Genomic DNA, 16,714 nt, shown 5'->3' with positions numbered 1-16,714 from the left:
TATAATAGAAATAATTAATAAATAATAGTAATACCTGCCACAATAGTAATAATAATAATAAAAAATATATATAAAATATAACCAACAAAAAAAGAAAAAGAAAAAATGAAGATACACGAGGGAAAGATAAAGAAAAACAAAACATAGGAAAAAATAAAATATCCTAAATATTTATCTCAATTTAAATATATAATTTATTAGAAAAATATGTATTATATTTTCAACAATCTAGGATAAGGAAGAAAAATAAAAAGATCTTTTTAAAAATAAAATAAAATGATGTGGTATTTAAATTTGAGTTAAATGAGATTTTAGTTGGAGTAAAGTTCTAACTTCTTAACCACTTTTATATATACTCCTACAATGATATATAATATTAAGCTTCCTTCTTTTTTTTATTGATCATTAGCTTTGTTTGTAAACTTATTTACTACATTTTCTAGAATTTGTAATTTTTAATATTTTCTTTTTTTATATGCAGATGAGTGATGATTGTATTACACGTTAATTCTTTTGCTGCTATGTACAAACCTGAATTGAAGTAAGTAATATTTTTTATTCTAATTTTGTTCGTTTGTTTTAAAAAAAAATTAATACATTTAATCACGTAAATGAAAAATGAAAAATCTCCATTTATTGAGAATTCAAGTTGAGCATTTTAGCTTTTAAAATGTTAACTTTCGTTGTTATTTTTGTATTATTATTTTTATTTAAATAATGCTCGATTTTATTTTATTTTTGGTGATGGTCTATTTGTTTAATATGATGTTGCAAGAATTTTTGGATGAAAACAAAAGATTGTGGAACTAAGTCACTAACAACACAATAATTTTTTTTTATCATTTATCATCTATTGACTTGTTTAAAATGTTCTTTTGATAGTCATCTAGATAATTGATTTTCTTGTTATTTTATTAATTATTGTGAAATTTTATACAGGACATCTTGCAGACTTACACGTACATTAAATATGTAAGTTGTTCAACTTTTTATTTGAATTATTTATATATATATATATATCATGATATACCACGATATTGAAATTTAAAGAATATATATACATATTCTAATTGCAAAATATAGGGAAAAACTAATTGAAAGAGATGCCAAATGTACGTTAAAGAACAAAAGCACATAGAGAAATATTCTTAAGAAAATGCTATTTTTATCACTAAACTCATTTTTTTCACCATAAGTCATTCATGTTTAAGTACATTTCTCCAGGTGCATGGACCAAACCCCACATCATCTATTTATATAGTACTATTTACGAGAGACTAGCAAACAATTTGCACAATATATATATTATTTCATATTATAATAATAATAATATATTCAATATATTTTTATAAATGGAATTAAGAAAAAATAAATGTATGCAAATTTTATTTTTATAGAGGTTTTTTTTAATCTACGTTCTATTTAACATATTACTGCCGATGGAAAAAAAAAAAGACATCCATGATGGTGAAGCACTTTGCCGCCGTTCACTTTAATTTCGTTTACTTATTGTAATTAATAATTTAATGATATATATAAAGGAGAATAACACTTTTAGTCCTCCGATTATTAGTGAATTTTAATTTCGCTTCTGGTAATATATGAGATTTTAGTTAATTAAAATTTATATTTTTGACATTTTGATGTGAAAAATATTTGGTATTTAAATTAATTTAGAAGTATATTACAGTTAAATATAAAGTAACAATATAAATTTAACATAAAATGAGAGTAATTAAACACTAGAAGAATAATATTAATGAATTTCTCATGAAATTAATTAAGGTGTACACAAGTTTACTCGCATATCAAAATTATAAGAAAATACACAATTAAATTCTAAAAAGTTATAAATATTCGTAAGCAAAAATAAATAGAAAACATTACTTAAATAATCAATTATTAAATTTACTTAATCAAAATATCAAATAACACAAAAATAAAATTAAAAAATTATCAATATTCAAGGATCAAAAAAGCTATTGACTCATGATGATTTAGTTTTTTTCGATTTTTTAATTGGGCAGGTTTTATTATATTTGCAAAGTGGGACCCACGTATGATATTCTGAACAAATTAGACACTTCCTTCATTTATAATAACCCTACAAATTAAAAGGTCGAAGAATATTGTATTTTTATTTCGAAAAAAAAAAAATCCTAAATAAAGTAGAAATAGGAGAGGAGGAGAAACATTCACTGGCACCCATGAAAAAAAAACCAATTTATATATTTCAACTTCCCCACTTCTCTCCATTCATAACAATTTCTATATATATTTTTTTCATCTCTCTAAAATCAAATCCGCATTGGTTCTTTTTCTGGAAAAGTTTACATAAAAATCTTGTGTTTATTTGTCAGAGAATTTCCGTTTCATTGTCGGTAAAGGATATTGGATTTATCAGGCGGTTTCTGTTGGGTTTATAAATCATCATTGGGTTTATACATTCGGAAAATTTTGTATGTTCTAATAATACGTTTTTGTTGAATTGAATTGAATTGAATTATGGGAAGGAAGAATAGAGGAACAACGAAAGGGAGGGTCTCAACACTTGGAACTTATGCGATTGCATCGTCAATCGATGAACCCAATTCGATTTCTTGTACCACCTTCAATATTCTTGCACCCATTTACAAAAGACTCAATCATGAGGTTGGTTTCAATTGCCATTATTGTCTTTTTTTCTTTTATGATAAGGGAATCGCAGCCGCTATTCTTTGGGTGTCGCGGGGTAATATGGCAAAACCCGTGCGACGAGTTCGATAAGAACGCAAGGGATTTTGAATTTGAGACCTCTGTTATGGAAGTCTCAAGCCAAACCATCTGAGCCATCCGAAGGGTAGTTTCGTCTTTTTTTGTCCTGCTTTCTGTTTGGGTTAACGATCTGTTAATAAGAATTATTTCTGTTTGTTTTATGGGGATTTTAGGACCAGAGTTGTAGAGAAAGCGATTACAAGGCGAATTGGTTGAGCAGGAACAATAGGATATTGGATTGGTTGTTGTTTGAGAGGTCTTCCATTATTTGTCTTCAGGTTAGGAGTTTTAATCATTTTTTTGTTTATGAAATTGGCTTGTTTGTTGTTGATGATATTGAAGATTGTTAAATTGGTTTATAGGAATTCTGGGTTGGTAATGAAGAACTTGTTGGTATGTATGATAAGAGGCTTGGAGATGCAGGATATAATAATTTCAAGCTTGCACGAACCAATAATCGTGGTGATGGTATGCCTCTTTCTTTGTTCCTTCTCTTTTATTCTATTTTATTCACACCTCCTGAAAGAAGAAAAGTTCTTTTTTTACCTGTACAGTTTAGCCACCCCACCCCATCTTTGACTAAAACCCGGTAAAATCAGTTAATAAGTATAAATAATTTGTTAAGAATTTTTTTAGAATCTAGAACATATGAACTCAAAATTCTAGCCCCATATATATTATGCCGTGGATGATTTAGAATTTGAAGTTTATGGTTCCCAATAATCTCTCTCAAAATAATAAAAGTACTCTTTTACATGTTATGTGCCCAAATGGGTCTAACCCCCATTTAAAGGCAAATTAAGTTTAAGTGATTCGTTCACTATAGTAGAACCAAGTGACTATTTTGTTATTAGGTTTCCAACAGATATTTTTTATATATTTTAATAGATTTTTCGATATAAATACTATCTCTGATTTTTAACTAAATCATTACTTTCAAGTAGGGAGGCTGTTTTCTAATTTGTTGATATAAATTTTTGCTGACCTCTATGCAAAGTGTGCACAGTATTGCTTTAGGTCTTTGTTATGTTGGGTGGATTCTTAATTCTTAATGATTCATTGTTGAATTGCTTCATGTCTTCACCTGATATAGGTCTTCTGACGGCTGTTCATAAGGATTACTTCAAGGTTATAGCTCACAGAGAGTTGCTTTTCAATGATTTTGGTGACCGTGTTGCTCAGCTATTGCATGTTGAACTACTTGCACCTTTTGCACAATGTCGAACCAATAACGTTCGGCAAGAAATGTTGATAGTGAACACACACCTTTTGTTTCCTCATGATTCAAGTTTCTCTATGGAACGACTGCGACAGGTACATCAATCTTTATACGGTCATTTTTCTCAGTAGCAGGGTGAAAATCTCTGGCAAATTATACTGATACATTTGTCTCAATCATGGTATACTACTTGCACAGGTCTACAAGATATTGCAATATGTGGACTCATATCAGAAAGAAAATAAGCTTAACCCCTTACCAATCATTCTGTGCGGGTAATACATCAACTACCTTTTTCTTTGTTGTTTTTGGATTTCTAATGTCACTGGTCGATTTTGCTAAATCTTTTGTTAATTTTGAAGTGACTGGAATGGGAGCAAGCGCGGCCATATTTACAAATTCCTCAGATCTCAAGGATTTGTATCATCGTATGATACTGCTCACCAGTACACTGATACTGATGCTCAAAAGGTCCATTACCTTTCATTGTTTATGCTACTCTTGACCCCCGACATTGCAAACCTCCTTTGATGCTGATTCCTTTTTTTATTTTGCAGTGGGTGAGCCACCGTAATCACCGCGGAAACATCTGTGGTGTGGATTTTATATGGCTTTTGAATCCAAATAGCTACAGGAAATTGCTGAAAACAAGTTGGAGAAATGCAATTTTCAGTATGTTCAAGGTAAAGATAATGTTCTCTTTTCCTTTAGTAGCTGGTCGTTGGGCATTATCTGATTATTTGTTGAAATCATGATTGCAAAGCATTCCACTTTGGTCACAATAGGAAGCTGAAACTTGATGCAGATTCCTTTCATTCAAACTTGTTGCTCTATGATGTTTTGCTAAGGCAGTTGCCAATTTTGAGATTTTGGTTTGGTTTGGTTGTTTCATACAACTACTATGATTACATATATGCTATTCTCTAGTATTTCCAATTTTATGTGAAATGTTGTTGTGAAGGATTTGGATCTTGTGGTTTATCTCTGAATTAGTTCCTGGTCCTTGATCCACTTTATTTTGCACATGAACGTGTGTATGACATGTTTTAGTTTGTTCAGCATAGTAAAAGAATGAAATTTTCCTTTTAGAGGGTATTCCATCTAACTATTGCTTCAATTTCAGTATCAACTTCGTCGAGCCTCGTTGACTGAGAAAGATGCATTTGCTTTCCTTAAAGCTGACAGTGATGGTGATTACATTACATATGCTGGGTTTTGTGAAGCACTCCGGCAGGTACTTTCAAGTCATGAACTCATACATCTCTCTACCTTTGTACATGTGCTGCAGTCTGCACACATGTGGATTGAACTTCCAGATGATTTTCTGTTCTTTCTCTTATTCTATCTTGTGAAATGATGCTAAACATTTGTACCCTGACCCACAGCTTAATTTGATTGGACAATGCTATGGGCTGACTGCTGAGGAGATAAACGACTTGTGGTTGCAAGCAGATATAGATGGAAATGGAGTTCTGGATTACAATGAATTCCAGGTATTGACACTCAGTGATTTACAGAATTTCTACTGTTCTCTTCCGGGATTGAGTTATTTCTTATTTGTCTATTTATTCACATAATTCACAAGTTGATTTATTGTAAAACTGCAATGAGATTGTTTTAAACTTGAAGGCACTTTGGCTGATAATTGATATCATGGTTTATTAAGAGTATAGCAATCCTACTAGTTACTGTATTTGATTTAATGGTGTGATGTATATTTGTCTTAGCATCAAACAGTCTACAATTGACTTAACTTTCTATTATATTAGATTTAGAAGCAATTTATCTTCACGTAGGAATGAAATGTATCTAGATCCAAATGACTTTGAAAAACATACACAATTGAATCATATTTTTTATTTTTAAGATCCAAATGACTTTGAAAACATACACAATTGAATCATATTTCTGTTTTTTAATAGCAGCATCGGGTATGGAAACCCTCACGGTCAGAGCCAAGAGATGGTATATTCGATGAGTCATGGGACGGCATTGTTAGTGATACAGAAGAAACAATTGGTTTTAGTGTCAAGAATGCAGTTCTCTTCCCCACCGAAGCTGAGAAAGGAACATGGCCCGAAGATTATTCACTTTCTGATCACGCCAAACTTACTGTGGTATTTTCACCTGTAAGAATGTTATGCTGTCAATTGTCCCGTTAGTTTCTTGAATGTTGATTGCCTTGGAACTGAATTTTAAGTAAAAAAGACTTGAGGGTTGTAGCCAGACTACAAGATTCTAAAACTGCTGCCTGAGTTCTCGAACTGGGAGACTTATGCTTGCTTCCAACTGAGCTCTGCTGAAGATAATAATACCATCTTGAGGCACACATAGTGTATCTAAGTAAGATAGTACAAGAGGGTGCCCAGTCTTTCAGAAGAGATATGGCTGATGTCTGTATCTTGGAGTTCATTCAAAGTGTCTATTCATGTCGATCAAGACTTACTCTAGCGTTCAAGTATAATGCCATAATGGGGTTCATGTCGGCATTTCCTCTTCTTACTCTCTACATGTTCCATGCTCGTATATAACGGTAGAGGTGGAAGTATATAGAGTAAGTAGGAAATGTAAATATTTAGTTTTAATGAAAGATGTAGTAGCTTAGTGACGATCTTCTTCGTAGTCGTCAACTGAGCATTTTGACTGCTGCAATGTTCAGCTGATAATATTATTGTGTAATATAATACAGTTGCAACAACTATTGAAGTTGCTTAAACATTTTCAAACTAAAATGATATTTTTGCACTGGGTTTGTTTTTATTGATGCATTTCCTTCCAAGAAGAAATTTTAATTCTGCACTTGAGTAGCATTTTTTGAAATGTAATTCGACTCTTGGCACATAAGTAGAATTTTTTTACTTCTGCACATATTTCTGTCTCTTGAAGTGACAGATCTTAGGTAGGGGAACCATTTTGATTGATGAATTATTAGCTCATTAGTTGTTTTGATCAGTAGCATACGAGTTTACCGCTTTACTCCGTCACCTGAGATCCAAGTCAGCACTGGCAAAAATTTCTTGTTTCCTTGCGGCTCGGCCAGCTCGGAAGCAAGCTACCTCTAGCCTGTATTAACCCCTTGAGCATGTTCTTTGTACAAGCAAACAAAGAGCTAGTAAGAGCCGGAATGGAAAATTATACTATGTATTATTGAATCCAATTTGAAGCTCTTTCAGACAAGCAACCTCGATTTGTCCAGTACTATTTTGACTAATCCAAATTTGTGTACATGCAGGGCATGTAAGTTGTAACTGAAAAAATAACTTAGGGGTCGGTAGGTAGAGTGTATTAGGAAAAATAATGCATGTATTAACCTTGTGTCTTACTAGTACCTTGTTTGGTATTCTTTTCCAACCTATGTATAACTAATACTTACATTAATTATATGCTCTATTGTTTATTAAGGTGTGTATTTCTAATACCTCTGATTTCTAGGTATTAGCAATGCAATGGTTTTAATGCATGCATTAGCATGATTAAAGACCCAATTGCCCCTCAAAATCCTTTTTACATCTTTTCTACCATAATAGTGGAGACTATCTTTGTAAATTAAATTTTTGTATGCAATGCATGCTATTTTTTAAATGCATCAAACCAAACAATGCATAAAGATAATATATGTATAACTAATGCAAGCATAACTAATACATGCATTACTAATACACTCTATTTAGTATTATTCTTATACACTCTACCAAACGACCCCTTAGTGTAGCCTGGTGCACTATTATCTCCTTTATTGTATGCCATCACAAGAAGTTATCTCATCACCTCCTAATTACGTGACAACAATTATTTTAGTATTGCAATATTCTCGTTTTGTAATAATCTATATATCTATATAAAGGAGAAACATAGAGAAGGTGATGTGGAACCTCTCTATGGCCTCCATTCCTGTTTCTTTTTTTTCTCTTTGTTTTTGATTTTTTTTCTTCATTTTCTCAAAAAATATTTGTTTATTAATTTAAAAATTCAATCATATTAACTATTCTAATTATGTCTAATAAGTTACTAAAACCTCCATCTATTTATCTTCTTTACTTAAATAATATGGGAAAAGGGTCTGAAAAATACCCAACTTTGGTCAGATTTGTTGTTGCGATACTAAACTTTCATAAGAACCTATTACATCCCTAGACTATTTAATACCGTATTTTAAACATATATATTTGTTCACATGGACATAAAAAATAATGCAAAATTATAAATAGTAATGTGTCCACGTGGGCATATATATACCTTTAAAATACACTATTAAATAGTTCATGGGGTAAAAAATACGGTATTAAATAGTCTAGGGATGTAATAGGTTCTTATGAAAGTTTAGTATCGCAACAACAAATCCGACCAAAGTTGGGGTATTTTTCAGACCTTTATCCCAATAATATGTCTCTTCAACTTCTTTCTAACTATTGTTATGGTTTACCCAATCTATAAATAACAATCATCTTTAGAGATGTTCAATGTCCATTTTCATTTTTTGATTCTTCCTTTTTCTTTCATCTCTTTCATCTTTCATGTCCTTAATAATGTCATGATATGGTCTTCACTTTGATAAATATCATATAAATATTCTTCAAAGATTCATCATAGAGATGTTCACATTAGTTTGGTACAACTTCATCAAAATGAAGAAAGAAGCTTAATTATCTTGGAAGATTCATCAAAAGAGATGGTCATATTAGTATAAAAAGTTTGAATGGTTTCCAAATATTTTGAAGATTCATTGATGTATTGTTTTGATTTCAATTAATATTATTCTATTCTTTTTTATTTTATTTTGATTAGATATCTACTAACATTGTTATTATGTGAATGAATGAAGATGAAAAGTATCACGCTTTTGTTTTTGTTTTTGTATGTATCTGTTTGTCAATTTCTAATTAATATTCTAATTTTTTTGTCATTGTTGAAAGGTATAATATTACCTATGGTACATTTCTCATAGCTATTAGATATTGTTACCCCTAAAAATATATGATATGGTCTATCATATTAGAAATCAATCACAAAATAAATAAATAAATAAACCATCTTTTTAGTATTTTTAAAACTTTTAATTAATAAATAAATTATTTAATGAAAAGAATGAAGAAAAAATTCTCAAAGTTATTTTATAGTTATGCTATAATAAATATTCTTTTGTGATTAATATATATTTAAATTATAATTATTTAAAGCAAAAATTATCTATCTTATTTTTCACATTAAAGAAGGAGTTATCTTTTGAATAGTTATTATCATAAATTAACCTTTTTTTAGTGATGACTACAATGATAATTATTGATGTTATAAAACTCTTCCACTCCTTTATATGTGTGTATCTGTTTGTCAATTTCTAATTAATATTCTAATTTTTTTGTCATTGTTGAAAGGTATAATATTATCTATGGTACATTTTTCATAGTTATTAGATATTATTGCCCCTAAAAATATATAAGTAAATCATCTTTTTAGAAATTTTAAAGCTTTTAATTAATAAATAAATTATTTAATGAAAAGAATCAAGAAATTTTTTTCATCTATTTGTACATATATAATAAAAAGTTGTTTTTGTAGTTATGCTATAATAAATGTGCATTTGTAATTAATATATATTTAACTTATAATTATTTAAAGCAAAAATTATCTATCTTATTTTTCACATTAAAGAAGGAGTTATCTTTTGAATAGTTATTATCATATATTGTTTTTTTAGTGATGACTACAATGATAACTAAATTAATGTTATAAAACTCTTCCACTCCTTTATATGTGTGTATCTGTTTGTTAATTTCTAATTAATATTTTTTTTTTGTTATTGTTGAAAGGTATAATATTACCTATGGTACATTTCTCATAGTAATTAGATAGTATTTCCCCTAAAAATATATGATATGGTCTATCATATTAGAAATCAATCACAAAATAAATAAATAAACCATCTTTTTAGTATTTTTAAAACTTTTAATTAATAAATAAATTATTTAATGAAAAGAATGAGGAAGGAATTCTCATTTATGTGTACATATATAATAAAAAGTTATTTTATAGTTCTGCTATAATAAATGTGCATTTTGTGATTAATATGTATTTAACTTGTAATTATTTAAAGTAAAATTATCTATCTTAATTTTTCACATTAAATGAGTTGTTTTTTGAATAGTTATTATCATATATTAATTTATTTTTAGTGATGACTACAATAAGAATTAGATTAATGTTATATAACTCATCCACTCCTCTACATGTGTTAGGGACAAACATTGATCCAACTCTTGGTATACCTTTCTACAACTTGACACTTCATGTACTCTAAAAAATTTAACATTTTGTCACTCTATGATAATTTTTATATAATCGAGTAGATAAGTACACATCAAATTACTAATGATATCATGACTTCTTATAAATAAACATTTTATTATATATTATGTGTTCAATTCTTTTATTTTTTATTGCAAAGTATATCTTTGATGTAATGTTATATAATCAACTTAATATTTTTTCTTAAGATACTTTTTATGTTTTTCTTCTTTTTATCGGCAATGTTAAGCGGAAATTAAAGTTTGAAAATATCTTTCTATCAATTTTCTGAATAGACAACATCAAGACCGTGATTTAATTTGTATTATTTTTTATACACTTTATAGTGAAAAATAATCAATTAAGAATATCAATTATTTAAAAAATACATTCAATTCCGTGTGAAGAGCGAATTTTTACACTAGTTGAAAATAAAAATAGAGAACCATTTGTGTATCGATGGTATTGGTAAACAAAATTATGAAAAGAGGAGTGATTATCATAGTCCAAATACAATCATTGATCCCCCAACATATAATACGAATCTTTTTTTAAAAGAGTAGTAGAAAAGTTTGGGGCTTGTCACACCTTTTAATACTTGGAACTTTTGAGAAAAGAACCATAGGCCTACAAGCACATGTTGCTTTTTCATACGTTAAAAAATAACATTAGGAACAAAAAGTTCAATAATAAAACAATTTCTCATTTCTAGACGTAATTAAAGTTATAAAGATCATTGCACATCCACTTTTAGCCGAAAATTAAAAAGCATGACCGAATATCTACGATGGCGGGTGCTAAGAAGAAAATTACTAGTATTGATTTTTAAGAGAGCAAGAACACAAAAATATCCATTGGTAACAATATCTTTGTTATCAATTACTGCATATATATATAATAGTACATATATGACGTAAGATAAGTCTCAAGTTTAAGATAAGTGAGATTTGTTTAAGTGATTGAGTATCTCCAACATTAATCAAGGATTTGAGTTACTCTAGAGAAAAAGTTAGAACACTATTGATCCTCCAATAGCAGGATGAAAAAAAATTTGTCCCAAGTTCAAAATTTTCTAGAGGTAAAAATATTAATTTTAGATTATTTCTTTCAATTTGTATAAGTTTTGATAGATAAAAAATTAGATTTAGTCGAGATAGTATGAACTAACCCAAGACCACATTTAAAAAAAGATGTTTAGATAAAATAAGGGTGTCTTCAGCCAAAAAGGGGTGTCCTTTTCTTTGCTTATGTAGCACTAATTAAGAGCCATAAAATGAAATAGAAGAGGTGCAGATAAGGAAGAAAAAGGAATGATGAAAATGACAACACCTAGTGCTTCCACCGTCCCTTGTCCAATATTTGATACATCTCTTCAACCAACTTATAAATATCTTTTTATTAATTAACATAATATATAAACGTATCGCCTAATTTAACTTCAGCTAATATATATCTCTTTCAATTTTAAATGTGCATAAATAGTTACTTAAATCGACATGGAATTACATAAATAATATTCTTATAGTCATACAGTTTTTTATAATACGCCTATGCAATCTAGACAAAATATTCAACAGTCCTCACTAAGGGCATCTTCCTACCAAAGAAAAATAAGAAAACGAAACTTCTTCTGTTTTAGCCAAAACGAGTGTTGTTGTTTTTTTGAATTCGTGCATTCACTTATTCAACTTTATATAAATTTAAGTATTAATTTGTATATATTCAAAATTAAAGAACAGAAATATAAGATAAGATCAAGATAAATAACACATTTATGTATTAGATCTTCTTAAATAATGTCACACAAAATATGAGAGAGGGAGTATAAAATTAATATGTCGACTAAGATAAATCGTGCTAGCTATTACGCCGCATTCATGCTAACTCGTTCACATTTAATTTGGAATACCCTTATAAAGTAGTATTAAAATAATACTAAAGTATTATATCATCCTTGATTATTTTAAGGCATGTCATTTATGAGAAAATGAATAGTCTTCCTGGTCTATTTTACTTGACCTATATACTAAAAAAAAAGAGTTTTAATTTCACTGGTTCATTTTAATAAATCAAGAAAGTTTTATTACTTCATTTTAATCTTAATTTCTAATATTAAAATATTACTTCGTAATAAAATAATTGCCAAACTATATATTTTAAATTATCATTAGTAAAATTAATTTACTAAAATGTATCCCAAATTAAAAATAATATCAAATCAATATAAAACAACTCAAAACAGAGGAAGCAGTTGATAATAAAGGTAAAAAGGTTTACCAACGTGAGTTGTGGTGCAGTGATTAGACTGGTTTCACTCTTAATCAGAGGTCTCGAGTTCAAGCTTGGTGTATGAAGAAAATTCTATTAGGACTTGGCAGCACCACCTTTGAATGGTTCATACAGTGCGCAATTCAAATTTAATCGGAGCTCCAATGTAAGCTTCGGACACCTGCGAGAAACCAAAAAAGGAAAAGTTAAAAGGGTGTACAACTGAAAAATCATTTCTTGATTTTATGAATTAGACACGTAAAAATGAAATATTAAAATAATAGTACATTATTTTTTTAAAAGTGGTGTGGTACTTGGCTTGGCTCCTTTGTTGCTCGTACTGAATACTGAGAATGAAAGATTCCTCCCCCACCCAACTCCCTTTTTCTTTTTCACTTTTCCATATCTCACCTCTTTTTTAAAAAAAATAATTCGTATTCAATATTTATATTTGAAGTAATTTAATTAATCTTGATTATTGTCGCATTAAAGCTTGTTCAGAGAAAATACGTCCTATCAAAAACTTTTCATATATATAATTAAAAACTAAAATTTATAATTAAAAAAAAAACAATCTCACCTGGCTTACATCATAAAATTATTTCTCTTTCGTGTTGTCAAATGTGATAGAGATGATAAGAATTGTTTCATTTAAAATACAACACTAATTTAATTTCTCTTTTGCACAATCAGATTATCATCGGATAAAATTCAATGGAAAATGATTTTCTACAATATGTTAAACTGCAATTATTGGGCATTTAGTCTCTTTTACACTGATCGACAATAAGCATAAGAAGAAAAAAAAAAGGAATACCAATAGACAAAAGGAGTGGTTGTCTAGAAAAAAAGTATTTTTAGGAGACACATAATACATAAACAAGCACTTACATTTAGTCTGATAACTAAAAGTCTAATAACTAAATATTTTAACTTTGATAGTGTATATCGAGACACTCCAATTTAGTCTTCTGCAATTTAACCCTTCAACACATTCTAACTAATGTCTCATAAATATTCAATGCTGACGTACCATATTAGAAATATCTAGTTGATTATTGTTAGAATTTTGTCCTGATTTTCTTACATTATTTAAGTGTTAATTTTTTCTTTGTAAGAAAATCAAAGTATTACTATAAATGCTTTAACTTTTTTCTTGAAAGGAAAAATATGATTCACTTTCATATTTATTGGTTATTTTTTCTTTAGAAAAAACATTTGGAACTCTATAAATTGAAGACCCGTCTTTTCATATTAAGAACACAATAATAACCACAATGTAGACGTTTAAGAGTTTTGTTTATGGGAAGATTTTCTCTTAATATGTATATGTTTTTTCAATATCAGTTTTATTATATGTTGGTCGTTTGGTCAAACCATATCAATAATATGTTTTTAGTATGTTTTTATTTGTCATCTAATTTATCACCAATATATTTGCAATTGTAAGCTTCCACATGATATTATGATTACATTCAAACCCAAACAATTATTTTATAAATTGGAGTGTTCAAATGATCATATATTCATATATATCGTGGAGACAAGTTGAGATGTTTGTGTGTACTTTAACTTGAAATTTTACTTGTCAACTGACGTTAAATTTAAATATGTTTATGTATTATGCCTTTAAGAAAATAAGTAAAAGAAAATAGAATTAAGAAAATAAAAACAAGAGCATTACTCAAGAAAATAAGCAGAAACGTTCCATGTGTGAACGCAATTTATTTAGGTTGTTCTGGTCAAGTTATATTTATTGTGATTATAATATAAAATGTCTTTTATACTAAATAAAATTTTGAAAAACTCTTATTATCAATTTAAACTTTTTCTTCTTAAAAGATTTTGGAAGAATAAATGTGCCATTTATATTTCATCCGGAATTAATAATTCCAACATTTTAATCTGATATAAAATGTATAACTAATACCACAATTATGCTATAAATAACAACAAAATAACTTATGCCATGCTACATAAAACCAGAGGGCATATTGACTATATCAATATCTATTTCTTCTCAAATTTACTCATGGAATATTGCAAAGACTTCTTAAAAGTTTGTTCAATATTTATTAAGAGTAAAAAATATTTTCTTGATTTCTCAAAAAACACTTATTTTGAATTTAGGCTAGAAAATTAGAGGGATGGAGTGAGTAGCTGTTTTTAGTTGGAGTTTACAACAATATATTAGTCCATTGCCATAACAACCAGGTTCATTGTTAAAAACAAATTAATCTTAAAAAGCAAATACTCTCACAAAAATACAAAAAATAATGAATGAAGAACAAACAAATACTAGTAAACAAACAGTAAAAGAAACAAAAAAAAACTAGGAAACTGCAGGTAGAGGAAGAGCAAAAAGACAAATAAGAAAAGAACCGGCCTATCCAATGGAAATCCACACGCAAGGCCTAAAGGAAAAAAAAAAAGGTAAAAGAAGAAGAAAATTTTGTGTTGGCTTAATGATTGACGATCGCGTGACGAAGCAAGAATTTTCATTAAGAAAATTTAAAATACAAGAAAAAGGCAAAATTTGAATTTTTTTAAAGAAATTCATACCATATATATAAAAAAAATATTTTTAATTGAAAGAAATTCGGATGAGGCTCCACCACTGGATTCTAGTGAATGTAGTGAAGAACAAATCGTTTTGTCTCAAATTTTAAGTTTGTATATTGTTTCTATTCAATATTACACCCCTTCTCTTTGAAATTGGAAAGTTGGAAATAAATATTTGGGTTTAAGGAGGTAATAGAAGGAGGAGGAATTATTCTTTTTATAAGATGAAAGAAAACAAGTGCTTCTCACGTCTATTTTAATTAAAATATTTTAGAATAAGTTCCAAAATACTCATTTAAAAATACATGATACTACTCGCAAAGATTATTGAATTAGTGCAATAAACATATAGTATTTCATAACCAAGATTAAAAGATTGATTCTTCTACCAATGTTTTCTCAATCAAACTCATCATATTAGGCTTGTGGACCCAAAGGGCTGCTACGAGTTTGAGGGTTCCAAAATAAAATAAAATGATGCAATTATAGAAAGTAAGGTGCAATGTTTTTTTTTCTTCTGAAACACTAATTGCCACCAGCGTAAGTAAACGTTACTAGTTTTGACATTATTTGTTGTTAAAAAAGGTTTAAATCAGAAAACCTTGGGCTAATAAATCTTTTCTCGCACATTGATTAAAATGAGGCAAATGATTAATGAAGATGTTTATCACAAATAGACAAAAGAAAGGAGTGGTTGTCTAGAAAACAAATACTACAAATATTTTCCACTTTTAAAAAGACATAATACACGATCGAACATTGAAAGTTAATCAATATATAAATAATCATATCAATTTTAAGAGTGTATATTTAATCTTAACTGACAATTAAGCATTTATATTCACTTCAATTGTGTCTCGTAGACATCAAATGTTGATGGTATACATCAATTTTAAAAATATCTAGATTATACAAAAAAGTTCTACTTATTTCTTCAAAAAGCAAATGTTTCACATATTGCTTTTCTTATTTTTATTTATACTATTACATGTGGAAGATTTTAAAAAAAACTAATAAATGACATTAATGGAGATATGGTATCACCAACGTAATAATAGATTTAGGATTTACACAATTAAAAGTTACATACATAATACATCATCATCATTACTATTATTATTACTATTACTATTACTATTATTATTATTATTATTATTATTATTATTATTATTATTATTATTATTATTATTATTATTATTATTATTATTATTATTATTATTATTATTATTATTATTATTATTATTATTATTATTATTATTATTATTATTATTATTATTATTATTATTATTATTATTATTATTATTATTATTATTATTATTATTATTATTATTATTATTATTATTATTATTATTATTATTATTATTATTATTATTATTATTATTATTATTATTATTATTATTATTATTATTATTATTATTATTATTATTATTATTATTATTATTATTATTATTATTATTATTATTATTATTATTATTATTATTATTATTATTATTATTATTATTATTATTATTATTATTATTATTATTATTATTATTATTATTATTATTATTATTATTATTATTATTATTATTATTATTATTATTATTATTATTATTATTATTATTATTATTATTATTATTATTATTATTA

At 27.6% G+C, this 16,714-nt stretch overlaps 1 protein-coding gene across 2 annotated transcripts; it reads left to right on the top strand.

Annotated features, from left to right (window-relative positions):
* The first annotated feature begins 2,157 nt into the window (after window positions 1–2,157).
* LOC102594109 (uncharacterized calcium-binding protein At1g02270) lies at window positions 2,158–6,733 on the top strand. Of its 2 annotated transcripts, none has more exons than XM_006347469.2 (10): window positions 2,158–2,652; window positions 2,928–3,032; window positions 3,117–3,222; window positions 3,848–4,068; window positions 4,172–4,248; window positions 4,336–4,444; window positions 4,531–4,656; window positions 5,097–5,207; window positions 5,359–5,466; window positions 5,896–6,733. In XM_006347469.2, exons 1-10 carry the CDS (start codon window positions 2,506–2,508, stop codon window positions 6,133–6,135), a joined length of 1,350 nt encoding a protein of 449 aa, XP_006347531.1. In that variant the 5' UTR covers window positions 2,158–2,505; the 3' UTR covers window positions 6,136–6,733. The 2 variants fall into 2 exon arrangements, with proteins under 2 accessions (XP_006347531.1, XP_006347532.1); XM_006347470.2 differs by having other exon boundaries at window positions 2,160–2,652; window positions 5,899–6,733.
* The last annotated feature ends 9,981 nt before the right edge of the window (window positions 6,734–16,714 follow it).

This window comes from Solanum tuberosum, unplaced genomic scaffold, assembly GCF_000226075.1.
Source record: "Solanum tuberosum cultivar DM 1-3 516 R44 unplaced genomic scaffold, SolTub_3.0 scf00093, whole genome shotgun sequence".
Lineage (NCBI taxonomy): Eukaryota > Viridiplantae > Streptophyta > Magnoliopsida > Solanales > Solanaceae > Solanum > Solanum tuberosum.
The sequence above is the reverse complement of the archived record's forward strand: the minus strand, read 5'-3'. Positions and strand labels throughout refer to the sequence as shown.